The sequence below is a fragment of the Camellia sinensis genome, chromosome 14 (assembly GCF_055761805.1).
Source record: "Camellia sinensis isolate YWXY chromosome 14, ASM5576180v1, whole genome shotgun sequence".
Classification (NCBI taxonomy): Eukaryota; Viridiplantae; Streptophyta; class Magnoliopsida; order Ericales; family Theaceae; genus Camellia; species Camellia sinensis.
In genome coordinates, this window is record NC_138974.1 from 34,373,234 (window position 1) to 34,387,615 (window position 14,382).

The window sequence follows — 14,382 nt, forward strand, 5'->3', positions numbered from 1 at the left end:
TACAACACTTAATTGATTAGCTACAACTAATTAATGACAACAAAACTATAATTAAATATTAATCAAGCTAAACAAGTAGTCCCGGGAATGGAGAGATGCATGCATGCTTGGTTTCCACCCAAAAAGCATCCACTGTTTTGCTTCCAATTGCTTCTGTTACACAACCCTTGCACTAATTTTCCTCTTCCAGATCAACTCTGCTCTGCTTCACAAGCATTCTGCTCAAAATTCATTGGTGGCCGACAGGCCAGAAGTGGTGGCCAACCGGCCACCGCTAGGGGGTTGCCGTCTAACACTGATGGCCTGCCGGCCAAAAACAATGGCCGGCCGGCCATTGATGATCCACCATTACTTACTGCAACAGAGAGCAAACAAGGCAAAGATAGGGTATTCTCATAAGTTGTTTGTACTTTGTATCCTTCCTTATCATCAAAACAAGCTCAAATGAGTGATACACTTGGTTCCAAAACCATCAATCTAGCAATTTCATTGCATGATGGCCAAAGAACCAAGGTGTACATTTAATCAATGCACAAACAAGACCAAAAGCCATCACCCTATCATGCATGATCAAGGGCAATGAAGACCTTAGAAAATTGGCATATTTCATCACTTTAAGTATGAAATGTCCCAATTTTCCTTGTGTTCAATCAACGTCCGATTGAACACACCAAAACACAACCAACAACCAAATGCTTATCTTGCACAATTTTAGTTTTCATTTTTATTTACTCATTTTAGATTACCAACCATTCTTTAACCAATTAAGTCCATTGGAGAGTAAGTTCTTTAAAAGAGACGGAAGTGTTAAACAAGGGGTAGTTTAAGGTAAGAGAGAAGTGTCATGCCGTTGATAATGAACTTTCAAAAGAGGATTAAACCATTAGGCATGGACCTTAATCTCAAGCTTAAACTATCCTAAGGTTGAAACAACCCTCAAAGCAAATGAAAAAGTCAAGAAATGAGGGAGGCTGCAGAGATTAATGAGTGCTGAAAATATGTAAGAAAAGCACTAAAAATATGCAACCAGCTAAAACAAATGGTGTCTAAAGGCCTAAAACACCAAGCTTGTGAGCACACTTACACTAGAAGCATGCAAAACAAGACTCAAATGCAACAACCAGCCAAAAACAGAGTTAAAACAGTCTAAAATAGAGCTTAAAACAAGCTGGAATTAAGCTACAAAAGGCTAAAAAACTAAGTTAACACATAGAGCTAATTAGGCTAGCAAACAAGACACAAGGAGGAGAGGCTAACCTCTCTAAATTTGGACTTCAAAACATGATTTTAGCCACTGAAATAGCTCTGAAATTTAGTGTTTAAAAGCCCAAAAAAAGAAAGTTTGAATGTGGGAAACAAAGATGGAAAGGTCTTATGAACAAGGAATAAAGAAGGGTGATTCACTCCTTAACCTTAAATGGCCTATAACCACCAATTTCAGCCCACAAAAACAGAGTTTTTATAGCTCAAAACAGCCCAAAAAACAGTGGGAAAAGATATAAAACAAGTATACAAAACAAGCTAAAAAGGTAAGTGTTATATCTCTTGAAGCAAATATCAACTTTAGAAAATAATTCAAGCCAAAACCACCTTCTAGAGCTCCAAGAAGGCTTTAAGGAACCTTAGCTCAAAGATGATCAACTTTGGTTAAAGAGGTGTAGGCAAAAGTGTGGTGTGTATAGACTAATGTGCACAAATTTGCAAGAGAGAAAGTGAAATGTAGAGAGAAAGAGAGAGAGAGAGAGAGAGAGAGAGAGAGAGATTTTTGCTCCAAAAATTCCAACCCTAAAAAATGGGGGAGGAGACCCTCTATATATAGAAACAAACATGCATTTGGCTGATATAAATCCATTTATACACGTGTATGAAGATAGAGACAATTATGACCAAAATATCTGAAAATAAGCGTTGATGGCCAGCAGGCCACCACCATTGGCTGATAAACACAAGGGGTGGCCGACAGCCTCAAAAAGTGTCCAGCTGACCACCAGGGGTTGCAGGCTTGAAGGTTTAGTCCAAAACAAGGCATAGAATAGACAGGGTTTGAAGTCTCAAAGACAAGGCATTCCGCTGAGGTCTTCGGGCACTAAAACAAGCATATGCAATCATAATCATCGAGTGTGCAACCAATGACGTCCAAGTCTTGAGGATGGTCAAAAATGGGGTATTTACAGTTGCCTCTCTTTGACAGAACTCAGAAGTCATGAAATGACGTGAGTGAATATCAAAGCCTAGAGACGACCCATTTTGACAAGGCCGAAAGACTTGGACAAACAAACAAGACAGAAAATAAATGGTTGCGGCCATAGGTTGCCTACGTATCCCTTTGCAAAGAATCAAACCATCGTAGTTCTAGGGCGATGCAAATGATATACATGCAAAATAGTGTAACGGTTGGACTTATACGCTTCGCGATGTCGACCATGTTGAAAACTCATGATCATGCGAGATGATGCATTTAGCAATAACAAACGCGATGAGCAAGAATGTATACAATAAGTAAGATAACAACATATGAATGAGCAGCTTCAAGCTTAAAACCAACACAGGTTTTGCATACAAGAGACAAAACACACTCTAACCTTGCCAAAACAAGAGACGAGAAAAGAAAACACCACTCAGGGTTACGTTTCACGCATCCTGAGAAACTAAGAACAAAACCACTTGGGGCCGTGTTTCACACGTCCCGAGAAACAACCACTCGGGCCCGTACTTCGTACGTCTCGAGGAACAATTCAGCCAATACAAACCGTTTCTCTCACTCTCTCATTTCCAGCAAAATAAATTTGATAGAAACTTGTTTCACCATTTTTTTAATCATAATTCACCCAAAAAAAAATTCAATTTACCCAAAATCAGCAAAGTTTTTTTTTTTTTTTAAAAAAAAAACTTTTTAAATTTTTTTTTTACAGAATCAATCAATAAATCTCAAACAAATTCAACAAATCTCAGATTCAACAAAACAATTTCAATAAATCTTAACAAGCAATTTCATAACTTCAAATATCAGAATCTCAAAATATGAACAAAACATAAAATAATAAATACCTGGATTTGCCATTTATTGTTCATATTCCAACATATTTCAGCGATCATCTTCTTTGTCTTCATTTTCTTTGTGACCATCTTCATCTTCTCTATCTTTTGTGAGGGCTAGATCTGTTAGGGCTAGGACTTTGTGTTTTGTGATCTGCGATTTTGGTGGAGAAGAGGTTGTGTGATATGTGAGGTAGAGAAAGATTTACGCTAAGGAGATAGAGATATATAGAGAGAGTGAGACGGAGATGACTAGTGATGTGTGTGTGTGTGTGTGTGTGTGTGTGTGTGTGTGTGTGTGTGTGTGTGTGTGTGTGTGTGAGAGAGACAGAGAGAGAGAGACGATCGGTGAGAAAAGGGAGAAATAGAGAAACAGAGAGAGGGAGAGAGAGAAGAAGAAGATCGGTGTGAAATACAGAAAGAGAGAGAGAGAGAGAAAGGAAGACAATCAAGGAAGACGATCGGTAATAGTGAGAAAGAGAGAGATAGAAAGAGTGTTGATTTCAAAGGTGAAAAACGAAATAGAAAGGAAGATGATTCTAGAAGTTGATCTCAACTGTTGGATTATATAAAGATCCAACAGTGAGGGTAGTTTCTTGGAATGTGTAACATGAGCCCAACGGCTCTATTTCAATCTGGAAGTAAAAAAATAATTATTTTTCCAAACAAGACACCAACGGCTATAAATCAAATGGCTAGAAAAAAAAGGTCATGTTTTTGTAATTGTATAAATACACACACCTTGTTTCACCAATTTGAGTTCACAGCAAAATATTTTCAATTATATTTTTATTTTTTATTTTTCACACAATCAATATGGAAGGTTCATCAAAAATAAAGAGAGGAAAATCATTCACAAGATGTGACAATTTGTAGAGCTTGGTGTCACATTACTGAAGACCCAATTGTTGAAAATTCGCAATCTCATGCTCATTTTTGGGGAAGAATTTTTTAAAATTACTGCTCGCTGCAGAATGATCACTCAAGAACACAAGTGTCTATCTTATCTCGATGGAGTGTAATCATGAAATGCTATAAAAAATTTCGTAGGTGTTTAGCGTAAGTTGAAAATCTACACCTAAGTAGGATGTCTCAAGTTTTTTATAGTAAAATTTCATCTTCATTTATTATGTTAGTTTTATTTATTTATTTTGTTTCATATAAAAATTAACTAATTTAATATTTTATTGATACAGATGCATCAATCAAAACTTTTATACCATTAAGATGAAAACAAACATTTTGCTTTTGAACATTATTGGCCAATCTTGCAAAACAATATTAGGTGGTAAGATATAACTCCTACGAACACAGTGAAATTAAGGATATATATATCGTTTTCCCCTAATTCTGCCCTGAATCCTCTATGGAGAACTGCATTTATCTTGAAGACGACAATAGTCCAAGTATTAGTAACAATCCAACTATTGGTAATAATCCAATCGGTGATGGTAGTGTCTCTACAATGGGTAAAAGGCCTATGGGTAGGAAATTTGCAAAAGAATTGCTTCGAAAAAGTGAAGCTGTTCAAGCTGAAGTCAACAAATATTACAATTTGTTGGAGATATTTAATCAACACCTTGCTGAGAAGGAAATAAAAAGAGTTGAAAGAGAAGAAAAAAGAATTCAAACATTGTAGAAGATGAAAGAACTAGAGATAAAAAAAGAAGAACATTTTGCAAGAGATGAGAGAACTTGAGATAAAAAAGGGAAAACGTTGATAATGACTATAGACATTTCTCATTTGGACCCTCAGACGAAAGCATATTACATAATGCGCAAAAATAAGATTTTTGCTAAGTGGTCGGCACATGTCAGCAACCCAAATTACTATTTTCTTCTGCCTCTTGATGAATAATTACGGAAGAATGTATTTTTTAATTTTGCAATGTCATTTAACTTTCAATGTTATTTTGAGTATTTTATATTTAAATTTACAAGTGAATTATATTTAATTTTTTTTTAGAAAATTTTTAATTTTTTTAATTTTTCTAGTTGTGTATAATGTAAATATATAATTTTTTTTACAAACAGTTGAAAAAAGGTCACAAAAGACAAAAAAAAAAAAACAAAAAAAAAAACTAAAAAATCTATATCCAAACAACACCTACAAACTTAAAGGGAAAGTTGGTTGAAATTTGCTAAAATAACATGTGACTATTGGAGCATTATTGCTATAATTTGGCAAAATAATACTATTCATTGCCAAATTCTAGCAATAACAATTCTAGCAATAACAATTAAGTGTGTTTGGTTTAAGTTTTTTGAATTAAATTTTTTGAAAACTGAGTGTTTTGGTTTTTGTATTTTTTGTTTTTAGTAAATATTTTTAAAATTTTAAACATTTTTTTTTACTTTTTAAATGCACCTTATTTAGATGTATCTAAAAAGTAAAAAATTTGTGAAAAAATATTTCAAAAAATTAATAAATACATAAAAATATAAAAAATGTACTGAGTTCTCGTATTTTTTATTCTATATTTTTGGATTAGAGGTTGGATTCAAGTCGAGGTTGGCACAAATCCTTCCAAATTTCAGATTTAGTTTAGATATACTACTAGTTCAATTGAACACGTCTCAATTAAAGGCACATATATATAGAGGGAATATTAAATATTTGATTTCATCTTCCAAAATTGAAATTAATAATATTTCAAAATATATTATTATATTTTTCAGTAAACAAAATATTAAGACAAATATTTAATATTTTTAATATTTTTAATTTATAATTTTATTACTTATATTTTTATTTAAATATAATTTTAATATATTTATTACGTCACGGTTTAATTCCGGTTCAACCCGACGGTTGAACCGGTGACCCGTCCACCCGATCCTTTTTCCGATTCGTTCACCGGTCTGATTTTTAAAACATTGTATATCATTTTTCATAATAGTATATATAGATGGAATCCGGATCCTCGGCCGCCCTACCCGGCAGCCCCCCAAAACGACGTCGTTTTGGGGGTTTTTTGAATTTTTTTTTTTCTTTTCTTCTTCTTCGTTCTGGCTTTCTCTCTTTCTTCTTCCTTCTTCGCAGAACCAGAGCAGAGGGGAGGGGAGGGGAAGAAGAGAGAGAGGAAGGGGAGGGGAGGGTCGCCGTCGCAGGTCGTCCGATCGTCGCCTCGCCTCGCCTCCGCCGTCGTAGGTCGTCCAACCGTCCGATCGTCGCCTCGCCTCCTCCTCCGGCCCGCCTCCGCCTCCTCCTCCTCCTCCCCCAGTGATTATGGCCCCCTCCAGTCCGGCCCACCGGCGGCTCCCCTCCCCTCCCCCTCTCTCTCTTCTTCCCCTCCCCTCCCCTCTGGTTCATTCGAACGAACGAGGAAGAAGAAAGAAAAAAAAAAAAATCAAAAAAAACCCCAAAACGACGTCGTTTTGGGGGGCTGCTGGGACGGCCGCCGAGAAGGGCGGCCGAGAATCCGGACTCATATAGATGCACTTCCACTGGCATGTTAGATTCGTCGTACAGTTCCCATTTATAGAATTGATGCTCTTGCATTGTGCTCCCACTAGTTTATGCTTGACCGAAAAGACATCCAATGCCAATGACATAGGAAATTCTCGGCATGCTTTCTTTTGTTATATATATATACCTAAATGATATGGTAGGTACGTATGTTCGTTGATCCTTAATAGTTGGAAAGAGCAGGAGAGTGTTGCAAGTAAGAAAGAACTAATAATAATGGCAATGGCTGCTCAATTTAAAGATACAGAGAATATTGACATAGACAAACTGACAAAATTAATTGCAGTTAATGCGGGGGAGTTTAGTTCTAGTATCGAAAAAAAAGATTGGGATAGGGCTCTGGAAATATACGAGTCGTGTGATCATCAAGAAAGAGAAGATTTGCTACGTATGAAGATCACTCGTTCAGGGGGTACAGCTTTACACAAGGTTTTACGTATGACTCTCAAGGACGAAAAGAAAGGCAACGCTGCTGTGACTTTCCTAAACATAAAAGACAGCGCAGCGACTTTCCAAAGCAAAAAAGAGAAGGCTGCGAGTTTCGAAAAGAAGAAAAAGATTGTGATGAAGCTGGTTGAGGGGTTGAAGTTTGTTAACCTGAAGGATTTAACTGATGACAGAATGAACACTCCTCTCCATCTGGCAGCTACAATGGAGGGCCAGCAAGAAATATGCGTGGAAATGGCTATTAATCGACCTGATGGTATCGGTCTTCGCAACAAAGAAGGCGAGACTCCTCTCTTCTTGGCAGCTCTCTATGGTTATTCTAAAGATTCCTTCATTAATCTCTGCGAGATCTGCTGCAATAATGATCCCGATTCCGGCCTCACCAAAATCTACGAATATGGCAAAAGGAGCAACGATGACAGCACTGTTCTTCACTGTGCCATCAATGAAGAGTACTTTGGTAATTAATCATATACGTGTACATATTTCAAACTTTGATATTTTTTGTGAGAGACGCTGTGAAATAATTTAATTTAATTTAATTTTTAGTTATATAGATATGTTAATTCATGTTTGGCAGATTTGGCACTTGAAATAGTTCATCGGTTTCCAGAGTTTGTACACCATCCTGATCAGAAAGGATATTCACGTCTCCATCTTTTAGCCACGAAGGCCACTGCATTCAAAAGTGTTGGGCAATTTTCACTGTATTTAAAAGATTTAATTCTATTGTGTACACAACAACAATTAGAATTTAAAAAAATAAAGAAAAGGAGAGAATTTGTTTGATTACAAAAATCAAACTCGAAATAATAAATAAATAAATAAATAACAGATTTTATTTTGTTACAAAAACAAAATTAAAATCTGATTTAAATAAATAAAAATAATAATAAATTAAACAACTTACTTGATTAATTTATTTGAATAATTATTTGATCAAGTCCAGTGTTTGACACTTTGTCCTTAAGACAGATTCGTCCTCTCCACGGTGCTTTCAGAATTTGGACGTCTATCTCCCAGGATGAAATGATCTTACCACAAAAAATAGCAGCACTACAAATTATTTGCCTTACGAACACACTAAGTGTTTACACTCTTTCTTTCGGAAATAAAATGCAGCAAGATGAAGAATATTATTTGCAGAGGATGGAGTACGAAAAATTGGAGTAAAAAATCAAATGGGAGGATAGTCTATTTATAGATGTAAAGGTGGCTTTTGGTTTTGAATTGAATAGGTATGAAACCTGTTGGATTCAAATTTAAACAGATTTGAATCTGTTTATTCAAACAGATAGAAACGGGAAGGGCTCTGTTTGGATGAGCAATAAATCCAAAACAGTTTAATTCTGTTTGAAAACGGGAAGGGCCCTGTTTGGATGAACAATAAATCCAAACTAGCTGGATTTTATTTTAATAAAAAATAAAATTAAATTCAAATATTTTTGGCCCAAAAAGATTAGAAGCCCAACCCAACCACACACCCGCGCGACCGGACGGACGGCGATAGCGGCGCGCGCGTGTGGTGATTTTTGGGTCCAATGGGTCTAGCCCATTTTGCCCATAACCTCTCCCTCTAAAACACTTGGGTACCCCTTGGGGCACACCTCAAGTATCTAACCCAAGCCTTATAAACCCTTTCAAAACTTCCCATCAAATCAATGTGGGACAAGCCAATTTACAACCTTAAGGAATTTCCACCAAAACTCCATTTCCATGGAGCACACTTTGGCTTCAATTTCCCATTCACTCGGTAATGGTTTTGAGCAACCAAATATACCACGTGAATCACAACGCGGCATAGAACGCGTTACCACTTTGACCCGAGTAAAACGACACTCGAGGCCCACCTAAAAAATAGACCAAACTTGAGATAAAATTCTGATTTTACCCAGAATTTATAACCATTTCCAACAAAAAGTAGTTGTCCCCGAACTTGGCTGCAAGATACCATTTATCGCTGTAAGCATCCCTGCCAACCCAAAACTCAAACCCTAATCAATCAATTGATTAATGAAATACTAAATAATTGTTCCCTTTATCATAGTAATTCGCTATTGGGAAATACTATATAAATTAGCAAAATTAAACTATCAAAATTTGAGGAGATTATTATTGGGGAAGGGTATTAGATGCTTATAATATTGCTATCATTGGATAGGAGCAGAGTAATAAATTTAATTAATTAATTAATTTTTAATTTTAATTTTAATTTTTTTTTTTTTTTACAAGGTTTACCAGAAAAGATTTTGAAGTGGACAAAAGATCGTGTGCGTTATTACAAGTCCAAAACCACTGATCCAGAAGGTAAGTATATTTGAATTTTGTTACCATTGAAACAGAGGAATAAGCACAATTATTTATTTCATTCCAGATTTAAAAAAGTCACGTATGTATGCTAAGAACAAATCTTGTAGACGATCCCAATATTTTCCTTAAGATTACAAATTTTCGCCCATTGAAGATTAAAACTTCTTTCAATCGCTTGATTTGAACCCATGCAATCATTTCTTTCTTTTATTATTCCATTTGTCCCAAATTCTTGGTCCACTTTCACTACTCTACATATCCCAAAAAGCAGTATATATTTTTTAATTTGTCCTTTTTTCAATGATTTTGAAGATTTTTTTTCTATAAGAATTAAATGGATCTTTTCATTTGTGAATTTTTTTTTAACGAAAATACATTATTTATTGACTAAATTAAAGGGTACAAAGGATTACAACATCAGACAAAATCATTCTTATTATTGTGATATTTTAATTTTTATATATCAATTGGAATATCGTATGTCATAAGAGTCATATATGAGAATATAGGATTACAATGAGTAAAGAAAATAAAGGATTAGCACGGAATTAAATTATTTATTACTCTTATATGGTTAGGTGTTTGGAAGACAGTGAAGTGTTTCCTTGAACCGATAGCGGTGATTCTAGAGATGAAAGAAAAGCACAGGAATTCTATTGAGATCATGAATATGCTTCTCTCGGAACTTCTATCACATAATTATTTGAATGGATGCAAACCCGAAACAAACTATAAAGGTAATCTTTGTCCCAGTTGTTCCTTTCCCTTCTGTCTAGATCTCTATTTTATTTTTGCACTACAATAATCATGTCATTGATGTGGCGATATCGCTAAAATTTTGTGCCACATAGCCAAGTTTCCTCGGAAAGCAGACAAAAGAACAAAACAAGAACGAGGTACTTGCTGTTAGCTCCATGCCCACTATGGATAGTGGAAGAGGTTAGGTAATGGTGACTCTCTCACTTCACCAACCCACTCATTAGTGTAATAAGCCCACTCACTAGTGGAAGTGGTAGGTGGTGACCAATTATGCTCTCCCTCATTTGTGTATAAATGAAGTGAGAATGAGGGGCTGAATAAGGTGAAGAGTGTAGAGTTCAAAATACAGAGAGTAGATAGTGTAATCTGTGAGTGAAAGAGTTCTACAAAGAGTTATGAGGTGTGAGTTTTGTAATCTCTTTCTGGGATAATTCAATAGTGGATATCTCTCTCCGTGAACGTAGGCAATTGCCGAACCACGTACATATCTGTGTGTGTGATTGATTTCCGGAGTACCTTAATCCTAACAAGTGGTAGCGAGTCTCGTCGGTCGATTTTTCGAAAAAACAGGGTCTGTTTTTCGAAACTGTTAGAAATCAAGTTGCTCGAAATTCACTTTTGAGCATACTAGGAAAAAGCTCTCGATGAGAGGAGTCCAGAACTGTAAAGTAGAGCCTAAGAGGAGTAACTACGCGCCCTCACGCCCCCTCTGAAGAAATCGCGTGAAGCCTAGTCTCATACATACGCTTCATGCGCTGTTGACCTTGCCGGCACGTTAGCCCAGTCTCAGGCACACGCCTGACGCGCGGCGGAAGGAAGAAGACGAGTGACGCAGCGCCACGTCCGTGCCGCATCACTGACATGTCAATAACACGTGTCTGTCATGTCAGCGACACGTGTTTACCACGTCAACTTCGTCGACCGCGCCGAAGCCGAGTTGCAGAGCCGAAGCCTTGCCAGAGTCGTGTTGCTGACCAAGCCGCGTTGATCGAGCCGTTGACGTCAGCCGAACTGGATAAATTATCTGGTGCTTCTCAGCGCACCAGATTTCAACAATCTGAACCGTTCAACTTGTTTTTGCTTGATCTGAGCTATTCTGAGTCCGTTTTTGACGATCCAATAGTGTTTTCCAACAATTTGGAGTATTCTGGACACATCTGTACGGTCAGATTTTTGAATTGAAGTTTTTGTAAAAAGAAAGAAGACGATGGATCAACTTCAAGATTGATGATCAAGTTGAATCCTTCCAATTATGCAATCTGAAAGTCACGGATGGAAGACATCTTGTATTATAAGGACCTGTTTGATCCTATTTTTCTAAAAGGGGTTAAACCAGAAGTATTGAAGGATGATGACTGGATAAAGATGAACTGCAAGACTATCGGTTATATCAGACAATGGATAGACCATAGTGTGTTCCATCATGTTGCCCAGGAGACAGATGCCTATGATCTTTGTACAATGTCAGACAACATGTACCAGTCAAAGACTGCTCAGAACAAAGCCTTGGTGATGAGAAGGCTTATAAATCTGATGTTGAAGAATGGTGTGTCTGTCACTGAGCACACCAGTGAATTCAAAAATCTGGTGAATCAACTTGCAATTGTCAAGATACCCGTGGACGATAAAATGCAAGCTGTACTACTACTCAGTTCTTTACTGGACAGTTGGGAGATGTTGGTGGCTTCTCTTTGCAACTCTGCACCAGAAGAGAAGCTGACCATGAGCATGGTCACAGATGCCATGTACAATAAAGAGACAAAGAAGAAAGACATGAAAGGTAATCAGTCCCATGCTCTTGTCACAAAAGATAGAGGCAGAGACAGAGGAAGAAGTAAGAGTAGAGGCAGTTGAAGCAACATGAGTAAATCCAGAGACAACAAAGGTTGAGGTAACTTTAGCTTCACTTGTTTTCACTGTGGCCAGGAGGGTCACATAAAGAGGAACTGCCCAAGCCGGAAAGATAAAGGCCAAAGCAGTAAATCAAAGGAAGATGAGAACACGACAGCCACAATAACTGGTAAAATACTTCTTGCAGTTGGTGAAGAGGTGGATTGCCTTCACGTTGCTGACCACATCTACACAGAATGGGTGATAGACACAGCTGCATCCTATCACGCCACTTCCCATAGAGAAATTTTTAGCTAGTACAACGCTGGAGATTTTGGCACTGTTTGAATGAGGAATTCTAGCTATTCGAAGATTGTGGGTATTGGAGACATTAGTATTCAGACTAATGTCGGGCACCAGCTGGTTCTCAAAGATGTGAGGCTTGTTCTAAATTTACGCCTCAATCTTATCTCCAGAAGCACCCTGGACTGATAGGGCTATGGAAGTACTTTCGCAAATGGCTGTTGGAAGCTGACAAAAGGAGCTTTGATAATCGCCAAATGAGAGATGCCTTCAACACTGTATAAGACTCAAACGAAGATATGTCTAGAAAGTCTTAATGCAACAGAAGACAAGGAATCAACTTATGGCACAGAATACTGGCTCACATGAGTGAGAAGGGATTGCATCTGTTGGCAAAGCAATCCAGGATACCCCTATTTAAAGGGAGTGCCTTGAAGTCGTGTGATCATTACCTTTATGGAAAGCAACATCGAGTATCATTCAGTTTAACGAGCAAGAGAAAAACAGAAGTGCTCACTATGGTATACTCGGATGTTTGTGGCCCAATCGAAGTGGAGTCACTTAGCAGCCGCAAGTATTTTCTGACTTTCATTGATGATGCATCAGGGAAGTTATGGGTGTATTTCCTGAAGACAAAGGATGAGGTATTTCAACACTTTCAGGAGTTCCATGCAATGGTGGAAAGAGAGACTGAGAAGAAGTTGAAGTGTTTTCGCACAAACAATGGAGGCGAATACACTTCCCTTGCTTTTGCAGCATATTGTGCCAACAAAGGTATTCGGCACGAGACAATAGTTCCCGGTACCCCACAACACAATGGTGTGGCAGAGAGGATGAACCGCAGTATTATTGAAAGAGTTAGATGCATGCTCAGAATGACAAAGTTGCCAAAGTCGTTCTGGATTGAAGCCGCTTGTGCAACCTATTATCTCATCAACTGGTCGCCTTCAGTCCCGTTGAATTTTGCGATACTTGAGGAAGTCTGGTCCAGAAGAAAGGTATCATTTTCTCTCTTGAGAGTCTTCAGGTGTAAGGTGTTTGCACACATCTCTAAGGAAAACAGACAAAAGCTTGATGACAAGTCCACTCTATACATATTTGTAAGCTACTCAGATGCAGCATTTGGGTACAAGTTGTGGGACCCAGTGAACAAGAAGATGTTCAGGAGCAGAGATGTTATGTTCCAGGAAAACCAAACAGTAGCAGATTTTGAGAAGTCTGCAAAGTCTAGAGATGTTATCACTGCAGACTTGTTCCCATCTCCCGAGCCATCATAAAATGCTAGATGTGATAATGTGCAACAAGAAGTGCCAGAGTTACAAGATCCTGTGCCAGAAATTGAGGATCAAGAGGAAAGAGATGAAGACCTAGATGAAGAGGGTGTTGAGCAGGGGGAGCAACCCCCTCAACCAGAGGTAACTGGGCCTCAGTTACGGAGATTTGGAAGAGCTGCCGTGCCATCAACCGAATATCCCGCTTCTCAGTATATTCTGATTACTGATGAGGGGGAGCCCCGGAAGCAAAGAGTCATATAGAGAAAGACTGTTGGATGCAAGTCATGAAGGAAGAGATGAGTTCTTTGCAGAAGAACCACACTTATGAGTTTGTTCCACTTCCAAGAGACAAGAGAGCCTTGAAGAACAAATGGGTGTATAAGTTGAAGAAAGATGGCAACGGTAAACTATTGCAACATAAAGCTCGTTTGGCGGTCAAAGGCTTTGGATAGAAGAAAGGAATTGACTTTGATGAGATCTTCTCCCTAGTTGTGAAGATAACTTCTATTCGAGTAGCTCTGGGATTAGTAGCTCGCTTGAATCTGGAGGTAGAACAGATGTATGTCAAAACCTCATTTCTCTATGGTGATTTGGAGGAAGAGATCTATATGGAGCAACTAGAAGGTTTTAAAGTTAAAGGAAAACATAATCTAGTCTGCAAACTGAAGAAGTGTCTCTACGACCTGAAGCAGGCGCTGAGACAATAGTACAAGAAGTTTGATTCATTCATGGTGGATCATGAGTACATAAGAACGGTAGCAGACCAGTGTGTATATTTCCGAAGGTTTTCGAATGGAAACTTCATCATCCTACCATTGTATGTCGATGATATACTGATCATCAGACATGATATTGCTATGATCAACAAGTTGAAAAAGGACTTGTCGTAGTATTTTGACATGAAGAATTTAGGCCCAGCACAACATATTTTGGGCATGAAGATTGTTCATGACA

The 14,382-nt window shown here is 37.7% G+C and overlaps 2 protein-coding genes across 4 annotated transcripts in view; both read left to right on the forward strand.

Moving 5' to 3' along the window:
• Window positions 1–14,382, forward strand: part of LOC114273411 (uncharacterized) — a 177,192-nt gene that overhangs the window by 44,097 nt on the left and 118,713 nt on the right. For all 3 annotated transcript variants that reach the window (XR_014351313.1, XM_082906905.1, XM_082906906.1), the window contains exons 3-4: window positions 9,185–9,259; window positions 9,841–9,999. Coding sequence is in view for 2 of the 3 variants with exons in the window: in XM_082906905.1 (XP_082763031.1) it covers window positions 9,185–9,259; window positions 9,841–9,999 (234 nt within the window). In the remaining variant the exon portion in view is untranslated. The remainder of the gene's footprint in view (window positions 1–9,184; window positions 9,260–9,840; window positions 10,000–14,382) is intronic.
• Window positions 6,494–7,741, forward strand: LOC114288061 (uncharacterized). Its single transcript, XM_082906829.1, has 2 exons — window positions 6,494–7,412; window positions 7,533–7,741. The coding sequence occupies exons 1-2, from the start codon at window positions 6,722–6,724 to the stop codon at window positions 7,739–7,741; spliced, it is 900 nt and encodes a 299-aa protein (XP_082762955.1). The 5' UTR covers window positions 6,494–6,721.

Excerpts from the sequence above, each read along its gene's own strand:
- LOC114288061 (XM_082906829.1), top strand. The coding sequence starts at position 6,722 with ATGGCAATGGCTGCTCAATTTAAAGATACAGAGAATATTGACATAGAC. Across the intron at positions 7,413-7,532 it reads CATCAATGAAGAGTACTTTG|ATTTGGCACTTGAAATAGTT; the intron begins GTAATTAATCAT and ends CATGTTTGGCAG.